This window comes from Phaethon lepturus, unplaced genomic scaffold (genome assembly GCF_000687285.1).
Source record: "Phaethon lepturus isolate BGI_N335 unplaced genomic scaffold, ASM68728v1 scaffold25495, whole genome shotgun sequence".
Classification (NCBI taxonomy): domain Eukaryota; kingdom Metazoa; phylum Chordata; class Aves; order Phaethontiformes; family Phaethontidae; genus Phaethon; species Phaethon lepturus.
Genome location: NW_010540225.1, coordinates 24,029 through 40,398, shown reverse-complemented (window position 1 = coordinate 40,398; position 16,370 = coordinate 24,029). Strand labels below are relative to the sequence as shown.

Below are 16,370 nucleotides of genomic sequence, written 5' to 3'. Positions count from 1 at the left end.
TGCTGTAAATTCCTGTAAAAATCTTCTCTCCTGAAGAACTACCATTGCATTCACAGTCAGCCTATAATTAAATCTTGAAAGTTTTTCTTGATTCAGCCATATTGGCAATTGCTTTGGGGCCAGAGGAGCTCAGATGTCCAATCAGAATAGCAGCAGTGTTACATGTTCAGACTGAAAACTGTGCAAACTAAGTTGAGGAAGTTACTGTACTGCTCTTTGGTCTAGATGTTGCTTGCATACTCCTCATGCTGCAAGCTAATAAGTAGTTTCGAACTCACAACGTGTAGATACCATGCATTTCAGCAATCTTCAGCTTCTTCCTAGCATTTGTATTTTTTTGTTTGTTTGTTTATCTTTTTAGAAAGAGAGCTGCAGTTTCACAAGCAGCAGTAAGTTCTGAATGAAAACCATCATGTTTATCATCCTGATGGCTGACAAAAAATAACGTAAAGTGTTCTGGAATAGATAACTGAAACCTTTTATTTTCTGTTAGCAGGGCAGGATCCTCTTAAACCTCCTAGGCCTTCTGCATCTCTCTTGAATAGGTCTCCTTCAGAAAATGAAAATCCTTTAATAGTCTTTGAAATTTCTGAAGGTCAGAGGTGCCAAGAAAATCCCCATGCTGTGATATGTCCTGTGCCAAAGCCAAGATCAAGAAGCAATCTCAGACCTGTGGCTAAAAGTACTGAAAATAAGATAGACAATGGAGAAGTGAACCAGTCTACCACGAAAAGACATCAACCTCCAATTCAGCAGTCACCGCTCTTAGATGATAGCTTACTAGACAATCACTTGGTGATGGACAGCATGAGTACAGAAAAGAACCAAAATAGTATTGTTTCAAGGATCAAAGTTTTTGAATCCCAAGGAACTAATGATACCTCAGGATTATCAAAAAAGCCAGAAATTGCCCCTCGTTCATTCACCCCAAGACCTGGTACTGCAAAGAAGCCAGTAGTTGCTCCAAAGCCAGGGGTGAGCAGAGTTTCAGGAGACTGGGATGTGTGGACAGAAAGCAAATCAACGCCTTCCAAGGAATTGCAGCCTCAACCTGAAGTAGTTGGGAGCAGTGTTGTAACCAAACCTGAACTGCCAAAGAAGCCCAAGCCTGGCCTTGTTAAAAGTAGTAGTAGTGATTTTCTTGATGCAAAGAGTGGATCAGTTGCAGAGAACAGTGATGGACAAAAGAAATTTCCTGTTCCTGCTCCAAGGCCTCTCATTCCCAAAAAGTCACATTACGCAGAAAATCCTGCCCTTTCTTTGGCCTCACTAAAGCCAATTGCTGCTCCCCCACGGGCTTCCGTATCTGCCCAAGAAAAAGTTTTCAAGTCTCTGGGGGAATTGTCACCTGCAGCCAACTCCTCAGCACCTGCTTTGCAAAATAAACTAGAAGTGGAAGGAGATTTGATCAGTTTTGATGATGATGTTTTGCCCCTAAGTCCAGCTTGTGTAGTTAAAGATAGCATCAGTTCTGAAGCAGCAGCAGGTAAGAAATCTTTTTTAAACTGTCACTGTGGTTACTCTTTGCAGGTATATGATCCTGTGAGTTATGTCTACCTGTCTTGATGGGCTTTATGTGTGTATATGAAATTCTTGGTTTTCTATTATGTCAAGATCACTATGAAATTACTTGGATTTTGTGACTCAGGAAGTTTTGAGGCTACATAAATCTCAGAACTTGGCTTCTGGATTTATTACATGATTACTAAAATAATGATAAAAGACTAGTTGTTATACACTAGATGTAACCTCTAGAATGTATCACAATTCTCTCTGGGACATCTTATCTCTCGCCATATGATCTGAATCATTTATTTGAGTGCCTGAAGTTCTGTAGTGGAAACCTAGTCATCTAGAGAAGGAGCAAGGTTGGTTGCATTTAGGGAAACTTGTGATCAGACAAACTGGGATACTCTCTCCATCTCACCAGTGCCTACTTATTTTCTCTTTTCTATCTTTGTGTCTTGTCATGTGACTATATGCTTGTTATGCAACTTCAATTTTTTTCTAATAAGTAAAAATAATTATTTCATGTGGACAAATTAATTACTACAACTACATCCCTTTCATAAACCTTGTTTGATTCCATTAAGCACTTGGGGTCGATTTTTAATGCTGTCTTAGGTAGTTTAAGACACAGGAGGGTACTGGGCTGTCATTAAATTTTATAGCAATACGTTTTTCCCTCTTAACAGTCAAGTGTGTCCTGATGTAGCTTACCAGCCCCATTGCAATCCAGGGAGAGTTCTGCTTTAAAACAGATGCCGTGTCATACAAAATGCTTGTTTAAAGGACTAACTATGATTTTTACATTTTTTTTTTAAACCTCATTTATCATTAAACATTTCATCTTTCTGAAAAGAGAAGCATAGATACTGTGTAGTTGTCACAGTAAATCAATAATAAAGATTGTTAGCAAATGCGATTTCTTCACAGTTTGTGGATTGTATCATTAGATGAAGTTCTGATTTGTGATTGTTTCTCCTCTGTATTGGCATAAAAACCCCAACGCAGATGTAGAAAGTCCCTTAAAGCCCTAAACTGTTAAGATCTCTATGTACAGACATACAGATCTCAGGGGTGCTTATGAAAGCCATGAAATAAGGCAACAGAAAATCCTGCAGGAGAGGTGATTAGCTCAAGAGGGATAGAAGTCCATTTTTTCTTGGACTGACAGATTCCAGGAACACTGCAGAAGCTGTACCAAGCCTGGAGGGAGGCAGGAGTACAGTGTGACTGTAGAGGCGTTTCGTACTTATGTCAAGGGAGTGTATGGCTGACAGTGTCTCGCTGGGAACAGAGTCGTGATTGTCATGTCTGGAGACACTGTGCATGTGATGGTTTTAGAAGAAAGTTGGAAGTGTGAGGGATGACTCTTGTTTTCCATGCATTTAGGGTAAAACTTGTATTTTCAGTCATTGTATTTTGATTAATAGATGCAACAAACAGGGAACATGTAACTGTTCTAAGTAGCAGGCAAGAAAAGAGAATATTTACATTTTGAAAGTGCATAAGAAGGGAAATGATGTTTTGGCTATGAACACTAAAAGACTGCCTTTCCTCCAACTTGGAAAAATTAAATAACATTAATTCTTCTGTTAAATCAAAGGTTGAGTGATCCCAAATGAAAATCACCTGAAAAAACAGCTTTCATGATGAAGTGGTAAGAATGTCTTCATCTTTGTGGTCAGTGTTCTAGGTGTTATTCTTGATTTAATTAAGAAGAAAATAGTTCCTGTTCTCATGGTTAACAGCAGAATTATCCAGACAATAGTTTTCTTACTTCTTGAGGCACCTGCCCATGATTTATTCATTCCAAAAAATGGCATCTTTGCTGCAACCCCTTCCTACCTACTAAAGAGAAAAAGGTCTGACAGCATTATTACTTTATTACACTGTAAAATTAGGATTCATTCCAGATTTTTGCAGGCATTTGTGAGCTCAAGATCATATCCTATACCCTTAATTACTACTGCCATGCTATGTCTTGACAAAGCATCCACAAGAAGAACACCGGCTTTCTGAAAAATGAGGCAACATGGAGCACTAACACTAGCTATTTCTCATGCTCCCTTAGGAACAGCTTAGGATTTGCAAGATGAATCCACAGTAAAATGTTTTGTAAAGGCAGGAAGAGAAGCTCTAATCTTGCTCCCAGTTTCCTAGACCTTTGCATTTCTTACATATTTGTCATTGTCATTGCTTAGCAAAATGACAGCGCTCTGCTTGTTGTTATGGCAACCCTAGAAAAGGAAGGAGGCTTTTGTGCAGTGGTGTTTGAAACTAAGCTCCAACAGCTTGTTTGTCAAAGAGCAGTGTTACATCACAGATTACAGCGTTCACGAAACATAATTTTTTTCTGATACACCACAAAGGCATCTGGTACTTGGACTTCTGTAAATAGAACTGGACAGATCGATCACTGCTGCTGCCAACACCTGATGCAAAAGTAAGGAGGTGGAGCATTATGTTGATGGTGGGGAGGGCGCAGAAGTTGAAGTAAGCATGTGAATGAAAAGGTGAACCAGGCAAAACAAATTCAGAGTCTCCACAGCAATTTAGTTGACTGACAGAAGATATCAGCTTCCTCTAACAGAAGGCTACCATCTCCACAGTACTGCAATATATTTGATTATTATTTATGTGCTAAGAGCAACCATACTGGCAACAAATCAGTTAATAGTTTCACCAGTTTAGCTGTCAGTATTTAACTGGTAGTTTAACTACCAAAGCTAGCTGAATGATTTTCTTTCAAGTTTACCTCAGGCAATCCCATGGGTTTCATCACCATTTGACAGCATCTCCAACAGTGCAGCTGTGAGTAGAGTGAACTTGCCCTTATCTAAACACTAATGATTTTATCTTTGCCCAACCTATATGGACAGGGGGAACTGTTCTTCTGGTGGAAACGAAGACTCTGAGTACCAAGATCCCTTTCAAAGCTTTCAGCATCTACTCTGCCAGTTGAAGTCTGTGGGAGCTTTGGAAGCTCAACAGCTCCGAGGTTCAGAAGTGAACTGTGGCAGAACCTTGCATCCAAATTGTGCCTCTGATGCTGGCCCAAGAGAAGTGCCAGGAAGGAGAAGACAGGAGTGACAGATCTGTAGAACTGCTCCTTTCATCAGCAGCCAAAATTGATGCCAGTTTTAAGTGGCATAATTTTGGACTCAAAGGCTAGAGATAATGTTCAAAGGCATTTGTATCCTTATGAAATTACTCCTGTTGAAGTCAGTCATTTAGAATGTGAAGACATCTGCTTGGGACTCTAAATCTTGAGGTGCTAATGCTTTGATGACAGTTGTGATATTTTGGATCATCTGGAGTATTTTTACATTTCTCTTATAGCTGATAGCAGGGATTTGTGCAGTTCCTGAAGGTTAAAAGTTTTGGTAATCTGTCAGGTGGGCTCTTTTCTCACTAATCCATTTTTACAAAGGTTTGCAAATGAAATCCTAGTGCAAGCTGAACTGAGTGTAAATTCCATGGCTTCAGAAGATCCATGGTTTTATCCATAATTTGTATTAGTTTCTATGTTAAAGCATCTGGTGTGCCTGCTTGCTAAATGGTCTGAGAATGTATGTTTTAGACAAAGAAAATAAAGTAACAGTGCATTTAAAGCATACATTTATATTAAAACTTGGAGGTGATTTTGCTAGAATGTTTTTCATTCCTTTTTGTGTGTGGAGAGTTACTCTCTCTCATCTTCTCTCTCTCTAAAATAGCATATAATTCACTGATTACTTGATGCTTGATATATCAAAACTCAATTTAAACCAACTGCTTTGAAAAGTAGTTCAGAGAGAGCCTTACCTTACCAGCAGGAGACAGCTCTCTCTTTTGATATCTTTATCATAGTAGTGTATTTCAATTCTAACAGTAATACAACTATTGCATTCTTAATTGTTTTATCTATCTACTTCATCACAGTATAACAGTTCATTTCTGCCTGCATGGCAAAAAAAAAACCGCAACCAAACCAGTGCTACTATCAATTTTGTATGTATTGTTCCTTCTTGTGGCATGAATGGTGGAATTTGTGTGACATTATAGTCAATTCAGAAAAACTGCTGCTTGAGTAACTCCAAATTTGTCTGCTGTGGGGATATTGCCCAGCTGCTTGTTTTTAATTGCTTCCTCAGGAAGGAAAAGAAAAAAACAACAGAAGTGTTTCTAACTGCTAGATCAGTCCAGACATATCTTCAAAATAATCAGCTTTTCTTAGGGTTGTGTTGTGTTACTTCTGATGACCCTTGTTCTGGTTATTTTAAAGTTACCTGTCTCCTTTTTTACTTACTGCCAAAAGTATCATCCCAGAAAAGAGTGAGCTGTCTCATCCATTTTAATCTGCTGTTTGGCTTAAACCCCTAACAAAAACAGATTTACCTGAAGACTGTGGGGTGGAGTAGTGGAGTAGGGATCTGTGCTGTGTCCCGTTGGTTTTGCTGCAAGGTTGTCAGTCTCCAGCAGAAGTGGTAGCAAACGTCCATTAACTCTTCAGATGCTACAGATATTTGCTTAGTAAACATAAATTGGAGCCTTCAAGGAGCTTGGAAGTGACTCCACTGTTACCATAGGAGAGGGCCTTATATCTACAATCAGGAAACAAATAAGGTTTTAAAATCATAGCTACATAATAGATGAGAAGCCCTTTTAGGCTATCAAATGCAAATGAATTTGCTTTTGACTTCCATGTCTTTAGATTCTGTTAAGTGGTAACACCCATGTAATAGTGTTCTTAATAATAACTGTCTTGTCTGATGGTTAAATCTGTTTAGTTTACAATAACACTTAAAATGCAGATATCCTTTCATCAGAAAGATCGCCAAAGGACAGCAAAATGCTTATTTAAAAGAAGTTTTTATAAATAGTATTTTTTTCCTTTGCAGAAAGCATGTGAGATTCTTGCAAGAGGGTAGATAGGTATTTTAAACAACATTATAAATTCCCCTGTCCTTCGCATTTTCATTAAAAAGATTTTGTATGCCCTACTGCTTTCCATCAACAATCCTCTGCTTTGGAGATTTCCAGCTTGCCTGTTTTGGGGCACTTGAATCTCCTGCCAATGAACAAGCATTCATACACCTGGCAAGAATGGAGAAGGCTGTGTTTCTTCATCTCCAGGGTAATTTGGGGGTTTGTTTTTTTTTGTCACCCACTGCATATCCAAATATCCTCAGGCATCACATTTTTGAAGTCAGACCAGGTTATGCAACCAATTTCTAACAGCATGACCTCATGGCTGACCTGTTCTGGGCAGGAGGTTGGATTAGAGACTTCCTGAAGGCTCTTGAAATCTGAACTATCCTAGTCTTACTTCAATTAGCAAAATAGATTAATGATGCAGGAATAGCCTCCAAACCCTCATATAATAACTCGTGCTGGTATAAATATTCCCTTTATGTCAAAGGTGGTATAAAGGTTTACTACTACGGAGAAGCTAGCAATGAACCTAACGGTTGTGCTTTTAGATAGACACAGATAGTATGTGTGGGCGTTCCTGCAGTTTGAGGGAGAAGTGCTGAAAGCTCAGAAAAGGTCCATTTATATCTGTCTCTGTGTATGAGAAACTGTACAGAGAAACTGTAGTTTTCCACCCCATAAATGCCTGTATTGCCATTAAGTGTTACAGTAGCCCAAGAAATTTTGATACTCTAGTAGTAGATTTTATTCTATCTGCTCTCCAACTTTCTAACACTGTGGATGAGATATTTCATTGCTTAATTAAGGACATCTTGCATTTTCAAGATGTACATTTAGGTTGGATCTTCTGTTGCATCTCTCAGCAATTTTTTTTCCTATGCTTTCCAGAGACTATCAAACTCTGTGTAATTCTTTGACTTTGTGCACTTTTGTCATACTGATGGCTAGGCTCCTCCTACAAACTCCACATGTATCCACAGCATTAATTTTTTGGATTGGACTCGTTCCTCAAAAATAGTGATCACTGGCCTTGAGTTGCCTTTCTTTTTGTGGTGATCTGTCAGATGTCAGTGGTGAACAGGGAGCAATGCCTAAAACCTGCTTGCAAGTAGTTCACTACATTTTATCTGCTCTGAGTAACAATAAATGTTGCTGGATAAATTCTTTCTGTCCCACAGTCTTTGCACAACTCTTTTTAAAAAATCCTGTTAATGTGTGACAAGTTTGAAATTTCTGTTTTGGCGTCTCGACATAATGTTTCTGGGAGGAAAGATAATCCTCAGGATAAAACTTTCTGAAATTACTGTGTGCTTGCTCCAGTGTTGTGTGCTTTTGATAAAACGGCATAAGCAGGTGCAGAAATAAAACTAATGCTTTGGCAACCACATTGCAAGAGCTGCTTACATGTAAAGGTTGTTACATGTAAGAGATTTTTACGGGCCTGCTCAAGTACCTGTTTGACGAGATGTGCCATATCAGGTAAAGCAATTCTCCTTGGCCTGATGAACTATAAATCTTTGAATGAAGCAGGACCACACAAGTCCATTCATAGCCTCTACCAAAATATTTGGGCTAGTCATGAAAAACCTCTGTGTAGACGGAAACTCTAGAATGCTATGATTGCAGATTTGCTTGTCTCTGCTCCAATTTTAAGTCTGAAGCCATACTAAGTCTTCTCCTGAATACTGTATTCCTTCTATTTGAGTGACCTCATCTACTCTCCTAGTGTTAGAAGAATGTGGAGAAGCCTGAGTTTCACCTGAGCTTACTTTCAGATTATGCACAGATTACATCCTGAAAGAGCCTGCATCCCATTCTCTCTCTCTCCCCACCTCCCCCCCTTTTTTTTGATTTCACAGCCTATTGAAAGACATGGTCATGACCAGAGCATGGCAATTTTCCATGCAGAGGGAGCTGCAAATTGCATATTTTGAGAAAGGTGGTGTAGTCCATATTATTATCACTGGGTCAGAAATACCATTTCTAAAAACAGTGAACTGTTAATTGCGGTGATGAAAAATACTAGGGAAAGCTGAGATTGGGGCTGGAATTTAGGTAGGATACCTGTCTAGTATGTCTATTTATATTTGTAAATAGGCTGAGATTTAGAACGTCTGAGTGAACGTCAGACTTTCGGTTGTAGCATTTCAGTGTTTCTAGAGCATGGACCCCATTCCTCTTTGGGATGTTATCTGTCAGGTTTCCATTGAATCTGCAGCTATATTACCAGGAAAGGCCTGTTGTTGAAAATCTTCCCCCAGGTATGGGTTAAGAGTGCTTCCACAAACACCAGTGTTTTCACAGGGCCAAGTTTTAATAAAACCATTTGTTGATGAGGTTTGGCTCGATTGTCTGTTCCTGGAAGACCCCCGATAACAATACTGATCTGTGTGAAGAGAGTGTGTGAGTCTTGCCTTTAGGCCTTTTGATGTTTAATTAAAAAAACAGCTGATTTAGTTTTTTTAATTAAACGTTGAAAGTAGATACAGTTGCATACTTCTGTAGTGGCAAGTGTTGTAATGTCAGCATCAACAGCTTTCATACTATGTTGTTCTCATGTGTACTGAGCAGGACTGAGCATCTTCACAGCAGACGGTACTATTCTGTGCTTTCAGCTTTCACATTTGATTTGTTTGGAGATTCCCGTTATTGCTGCTGAGGTATCTGTTATCATCTTACTACCACCTACTTAAAGACTACCAATAAATGTTTCAGAAAGATATCCATCTGTCCTGCTCACATGAGCAAAATTTAGCATTTGTTCTGTAACTTCCTAATTTTTTTACTTAAACAAGACAGATGACAAGATAAATAAACAAGGATGGTAAATGAGAGTGGGGGGAAAAAAACTGTCTCTACCAAAGTGGTAAAAAAAAGAGATGATATACGGTGTATTTGAATACACAACTTTCATTTGTCTTTCCTGCGAACAAGCACAGTAATATATGTTATCACATAAACCTTTGAAGCAGAAGCTGTAGAAAAGTGAGACTAAGGAAGACATCGGCTTTAAGCATCATTGCAGAAGTTTAATACAAAAAAGGATAGAAGTCTGTTCATATGTGCTATGAAAACTGCCTTGCAGATTAATTTCCTTGAGCTGAGCTTTAAATGAGTACATTAACAATTCTGTTTTCACACCTCCGTGAATTATGCTCAAACGATGCCCAATTGTTGTTAAACAACATAAAAATTTGATATGTTGTCAGTCCCACTGCACAAAGCAGCACAGTCGTTTACTCAGCCAATTTCTGCTGCAAACCCAACACTGGGGAATGGAATAACACAAACAAGGTAATGAGTTTTAAACTAATTATGAGGTGACAACAGTATAATTGAACGTAAGATAATGAGTGAAAAACTAAGGTTCATCGAATAGTTTTCTCAGCCTTAGAAATTACTTTTCTCAGACTTAAAAAGTACTTCTCAGATTTATTGATTTAGATACCTCTGCCAACTGAATGGTCGAGAAAACCATTTCTACACATAGCAGTGATTAACAGATGACAAACAGTGATTTTGTATAATTTTAAATCTCCCATAAATTTACAAGCATACAGGTGTCTGATTATTTTGGGTGTTCAGAGAACTTCCACTTGGTCTCATAATGTCTATATTTTTATACGATGGAGGCTTTGGAAAACTGTTTCCTCGTTGTTCATGCACAACTTCCTTGACCTCTGTAGAACCTTACCTTGAGAGATGGTCAGCATGCTGGCGTGTTCCCTACAGTCCTGCTGTGTCAAGGAGCCCGTGACTTAGCCCTGCTCGCCTTTCCTCGGCTCGTCCTGTGCCTCCAGCTTCCCACCAGGCCAGTGCAGCTTTGAGGCCCGCAGCCGTGCTGCCTCACCAGGGTTACTCCTCATATCTGTCATAGAGTTACCAGATAACTGAAAGAGAGAAGCTGAGTTTCAGTTTTCTTTTTTCAGCTGCACTGAAGTCACTCTGAACACCAGCATAAGAGTTAAGATTAGATAAATCTTCTTTTTTAATGCAATTCAAATGTTTGCGTTATAGCTAGCAGACATAGGTATAAAGGAATAAAAGACAATTATAATGGCAGGCTTATCTAAGAGTGGGATTTTTGTTTCTTGTAATGGCTGTATTGCCAGAATGCTTGCACCCCTCTTGTGGTCTGTGTTTTCAAGTCCTCTAGAAAAAAACTCTTGCTCTGATGCAGCTTTTATTGAAGACACCTAAACCTTTCACTGATTAGTGCTAATCCATGACTTAAACAAGATGTTAGTTTTACCCTTACCTTCTAAAATATTGTGGGTAGCCTGTGCCTAGGTTCTGGATGCACCAGTGACTTTGGTAACAACACGATGGAGCCATCTTCTGTCTAGATGGCAACAGAGCTTATTTTTAACTATAGTCTGATACTTTTAGCTATAGACAAATCGTTGGCATGTCATGATCCTTTCTACCAGAAGTGTACCCTCAAAGCTGTCATACAAGCAGCCTGACAGAAGGAGTTAATGTGCTTTGAGTCATGACTAAAATGTGAGGTGAAGGTACCCAGGCAGATTTCTGGGGAGCCTGTAGGCAGGTAGGTGCCTTGACTTTAAGTTTTGTTTGTGGCACAAGCCCCCATGGCACACCGGGACGTGATGGATACACCTACAAAGAGAGCCTTAAGCAAGGAGCTAGTGGGAGGTGGGCATCTGAGCGGGGGTGAGCGAGCACGGGCCCCGCGGCACGTTGTCCCTGCTGTTGCTACAGCTGCGCGCCAGCGGGGATGGTTGGCAGCAGGAGCCAGGGAGAGCTGGGGGCACGGGCAGAGGGGGCTGCCGGCTGAAGCACCCGGCAAGGAAGAGCAGCAGCAGAGGTTGAGGGGAGCTGTGACCACCACGTGGTGTGCATGCAGGAGGGCAGCCCGTTACACTGCCATTCCGCTGCTCGATATTACTCAGTGTTTTCTCTCTCTGAAATTACTCTGGGCCTATTTTGATTTAAAAAACCCAACAACAGAGCTTGATGTACTTGGTCTTCTTCCCTTCTCTCTAAAAATGCCAAGGCTTTTTAATGTACAATGCTAAAAGGTTTTTAATGAAGTTGTTCATGAATAAATACCATATTTCTGGTTTTTCTTAAATCTTATGTATATTCCCAGACACAGATTTCTAGTGGCTTGATAAACTGCATTGTGTTGTACTATCCAAAATTATCTATAAGAAATCATGACTTCATAGTACATATTTTTTTAAACTGTTTGTTATAAGTGTTGAAGATAGAATTTTATCAAATACAGAGCTTCCAACTTTGTCAGAAAGTGCAGCAGTAGTTTTGGGAAAAGGTATGTTTTTATAAAGAGTCCTGAAGAATTTAGAGATGCCCAGCATGCTTCCTCTCTGAGACTCTGGCACTGCATAAATAACATCTCATTGAGCTATACATCTCAAAAGGCCACCAGAGGAGATCAAACTCGGTTGTTGGGGCTATGAATATGTGTCACGGAGAATTTATGGTCCGGAGATCTTCTCCAGTTTCTACTTTACACATTTACGATACCATTAAGGGTTGCCATTTTACTGCAGTTTTTGGTAATGTCAGATAAAAAGGTAGTAGTTGTTAACAACAGAGGAGAGGTATAAATGAGTTACTGCTCTTCGACATGAAGGTGTACTTGAGAAAGAACCCATTGATTTGGATTGTATTTATGTACAAGTATTTTTACAGCTGCCTTCTACATGCGCATATGTTCCCATGCCTATTAATAAGAGACCAGTGCTTAAGTTTATGAAGCATAGAAAACATTGCTCCTGTCCTACCGATGGAACGATTGGACAGGCTTGTAAGAGGAATGAGTGATACAGGCAGGGGCAGAGCTCAGGCGTGACTCCCAGTCCTTGGTCTGAACCAGCCTCTCCCATGACACCGGGTTTATAATTAACAAAATGATACAGAATCTTCCAGGGAATTAGTTGTTCTACAGCAAAGACATTTTGTAATCAGTAATATTTAAATGCTTTGGTTTTGTTTTGTTTCTGTAGGCATTTTATCTGCCGCAGTGCTGATTGTTTAGCTTTGGCAAGATTTTATTGATTAAAACTTTTTAGCAAATGTGTTCACAGCTATGTCTGCATATTAGAGCAACTGTTTTGAAAACGTTTCCCTAAAGCCATCCTGATTTCAGGTCCCTATTACCAAGCAATGCCGTTCCTCTTGTTCAGTGGCTTATATAACCCCAGGAGGCATCTGGAGCATGTTCGTGTGAAGTCAGCTATGAATGCAGATGTACAGAAAAGACATGTTATTTAAAAAGAGCTGAGTACTCGTATTTGCATCAGCCTGATTTATATTTTTTTTTAATGACTTTCTTGGGTGTGAAATATAAATGTCCTTAATAATGAAAGCAATACCCACTGAGATTTGTGTTCAACAAATAAATATTAAATACGTTGGGTTTTTTTTCTGTTTAGATCCATTCCAGTTCCTCACCAAAAGCGAACCTGCAAAGGAACAGACAACTCAACCAGCTTTAGCCCGGAAACCCACTGTGATCCGAATCCCAGCTAAACCCGGGAAACGTAAGTTCTTCTCCCAAATTGTCTGAGAAATCTCTGTCAGAAAATAATTTTAACTGGGACTTACTATTTACTAATTCAGTTGCTGTTTGCTAGCTGTATTAGCTGCCAAAGGAGTCCTGTGGTACAGGTTGGCAAAGACAGAGGAGCCAACCTAAGGGCTTGTGGTGGGAGGGAGAAATAGCTGGGGAGTCATGTTTCCCTCTCCCTGCCTGGCAGCTACCTTGTCTGGCTCCTTCCCTTGCCCTGTTTGATGTCCCTCAAACCATATGGAGCTAATGCATATCAGAGGTGAAACAGTGTATGGGGGGGATCTAAAGGCTGGCAGGGAAGAGCTGGAGGAAACCCTTTCAGCAGAAGCAAGTTTGTTTCATCAGCTAAACCATATCGCTGAGCTTTGGTCAAATTGACTTCTATTCTGACATCCGCTGAGGATATTTTAATGTTGCTCCCGAGCTTCCTGGGTGCAGGGGTCCCACTTGTCAAAGTAACATTAGTGTAATTAAACTTTGCTTCAAACACAGCTTGGTTGGGATGTAAGCATAGTTTTCACAGCTTACACTGAAAAGTTCCCTTGACCTATGTTAGATTTGAAATCTGTGGCCGTTCAAGCACTAGTGTTTTGGTAGCAGTTGAGGGAATAAAAAAGGCATGCGAGAACTTGGATGCAAAAATCTGTGTTCAATTTTGTGTCAAGGTCTTGACTATAGTTTTCTGACAGTTACCATATCCCTAATGTCTTCCCCCTCTAATCCTTTACAGCTTTACAAATGACACTGACAGTATCTCAGACTGGAAATTTATCAGAGCGCCCCAAGGTCTTTGTGTTGATCTTTGTATGCTGGAGTACATACTTGCTTCTGTTTAGCTTATGTTTTATCTTCAAAGCTTAGGGAAAAATGTCACAAGGTAGCTCTTAAAACTCCTCTTTCAAAATCATGTTTTACTACACTAAGTAGGTGTAGAGCCAACTTGTAACAAGTCCAGTTAGCTTTTTTCCTAAGACTTTCTCATTGTTTCCTGAGTTCCCTTCTCCCCCACTGCCCAGTGCTAAAATACTAGGTTTTCTTTTCCTCTGCATATGCAAGAAATGCAGTGGAAATGAATAAAAATGCAAAGAAGACTGAAGATAAAGCTATGATGAAAGGTCTTTCTGTTAATGCCTGACCATAAAGGAAAGTTTTTTTTCAGTTGGAAGAACGTGTTTACAAACTCCTGTAAAGAACCCCAGACATAATTCTTCTCCACAAAGGAAAGTGTAATTTCCATTAAAAAAAAAAACAAAAACAAAAACCACTCTGCCAATTTTTTTTCTTTTTTGACTTCTTCCCTGAGCTGGATTCTCTTTTGAACTTATAGATAGTCCCTTGCTGCTCTCTAGCGGTAATTGAACTTTTCACAGGAGACTGGCAGTCATACTGAGCTTCGCTACACTAGTCAGGAGAGTGTGAAGGACTGCTTTAGGGGATGCTGTGGCTGGAAGATTAATGGGATGTGGAGGAACAGGAACAGGTTCCAAGACAGCAAAGTAGCCTTTTGTCAGATAGGAGCTGCTGCAGCAATGTAAGCTGTTAAAAAGTTAAAAAAGGACAAAAGTACAACTGGGCCAAGGTATAATACGGATATAGTAGAATTTACCTTGTAAGAGGGCCACATAATCTCAATACAAGGGGTCTTTCACCATTGTGGGTATGGAGGGAGATTAATTCTGACAGGAACCAGTACAAACCAAAAAGAAAAACCCCAATAAACCAAATAAACACCCCTACCTGGCACTACCAAAAAGAGAACAGAGCTGGATGCTTAAGAATTTGAACTCCAGTAAAGCACTTATTTAGCATTAGCATTTTTGTTGAGCTGTGATTAGAAAGGAAGCATTACACTTCCACTTCAGTTATTACACTTAGAAATCATTGAAAGTAACACCTGCTTTCTAGTTTTAGGGGTTTTTTTTCCTTAATTTTCTTTAATTTTGGTCTTATAAAGAGTAAAGGCAAGGAAATTAGGCTATGTGTGTATATTTCAAGATTTGAAGTGGTGTGAATAAATAAATCTCTTGTGCTTTTTATATATCAGTAAGGTACGATAAGAGAAGATTTCTCTTGCAATTACTGTCGGGTATCGGTTTTACTTTTCATCCATCACACTAGCTTAGAAGAGTGATGAACTTCACTAACTTTTTTTCCCTGTGCTTGGTCACTGCCAACACAGTAACTGTGACCTGCTCCTAAGAATAAAGGTTTTATCCTTGAAGTGATCCATTTTTAAACATCACACCAGCATTTTAAATCATAGTAATGCAACTGAGGTGTTAAAAAGAAACACCACTTCTCCTTCCTAAGTGTTGTTTATTTGTTGAGAGTGCTTTTCATGAAATGAGCAACTGAAAGGTTTCATTTGGATAAAACCTCTCCTCATTTTTGTTATCAGTCTACAAATGTCCAGGCTGCCTACACATGTTCTTACATAACTCCTAAGACTAACTGCAAGTCAGAAGAGCTTAAGTGTCTTAAGTTCTTTGTATGAAATTAATTTTCTTGGTATACAAATACATTGTAAAATAGATGGCAAGGTTCCAATATATAAAGACAAAATGATTGGTAAATATGCTGGCAAAACCTGTCCCAGTGCTTCCCAGGTTTCAATGGCAGAGACGTTGAAAGCAAGTATCATATAATTAGCAGGTTTTTGTGTTCTTCATTGAGACTGAGGACATCATCAATCTTCCCTAGTAAGAGCTGTACTGTTTCCTCTTCCATGTCCTAAATTTGCTTAACTCCTTAAAGACTACCAGGGAGCTTCCATCTCTGTTTTCTTTCCGTCACCCTGAATTTTGTAGCAGGCAACGGTTTCTTTTCTTGCCTTTACCTTCATGCAGATTCTTCCATCCAAGTCTCCTGATCTTTCAGGGTTACTTGAAATAACCCTCAGCTGTTTTCCAGCCTGAAGGATATTCCAGGAGCTGACAGCTGAAAAAAGTAAGCCAGTTTAGAAATGTGGCTGAGAGATGGTGATGGTGTTTCAGTATATCCAGTAATGAGTCTGACATTCCCAGGGGTAGAAAGTCTTCTACTCATCTAATATTATATCAACAAGCATTGCAGCTGAAACCCTGAAACCCTAGAATAACTTGCTGGTGTCCTGAGAGTAAAGTGAAGGTCTCTTATGCAGTATGGGAAGTATTCCTGAAGTCAACCTCAAAGTTGCAATGTTCCCTTTATGTCCCTTTTCTCTTCACTAGTCTTTGGTCAATGGTCAGGTCAATGGTCCTGCCCATTGGCTGCTCTGGCTTTGAGGAGGAAGTTGCATTCACAAAAAATGCCCCAAACCAAGGTGGATTCTCTTACCTATTGTTGGTCCGTGTAAAGAAGCTATTAATTTGGGAAATTTGGGGTTTTTACAGCTTTGCATGAAATCCCGCAT

General features: G+C 39.5%; 1 protein-coding gene across 1 annotated transcript in view; it reads left to right on the top strand.

Annotated features, from left to right (window-relative positions):
- Positions 1-798: 798 nt before the first annotated feature.
- Positions 799-16,370, top strand: part of SH3D19 (SH3 domain containing 19) — a 30,490-nt gene continuing 14,918 nt past the window's right edge. Inside the window, 3 exon segments of the mRNA XM_010287387.1 lie at positions 799-1,486; positions 12,843-12,950; positions 16,351-16,370. The exon segment at positions 16,351-16,370 is cut by the window's right edge and continues 6 nt beyond it. Of these exon segments, the coding sequence (XP_010285689.1) occupies positions 799-1,486; positions 12,843-12,950; positions 16,351-16,370 (816 nt within the window).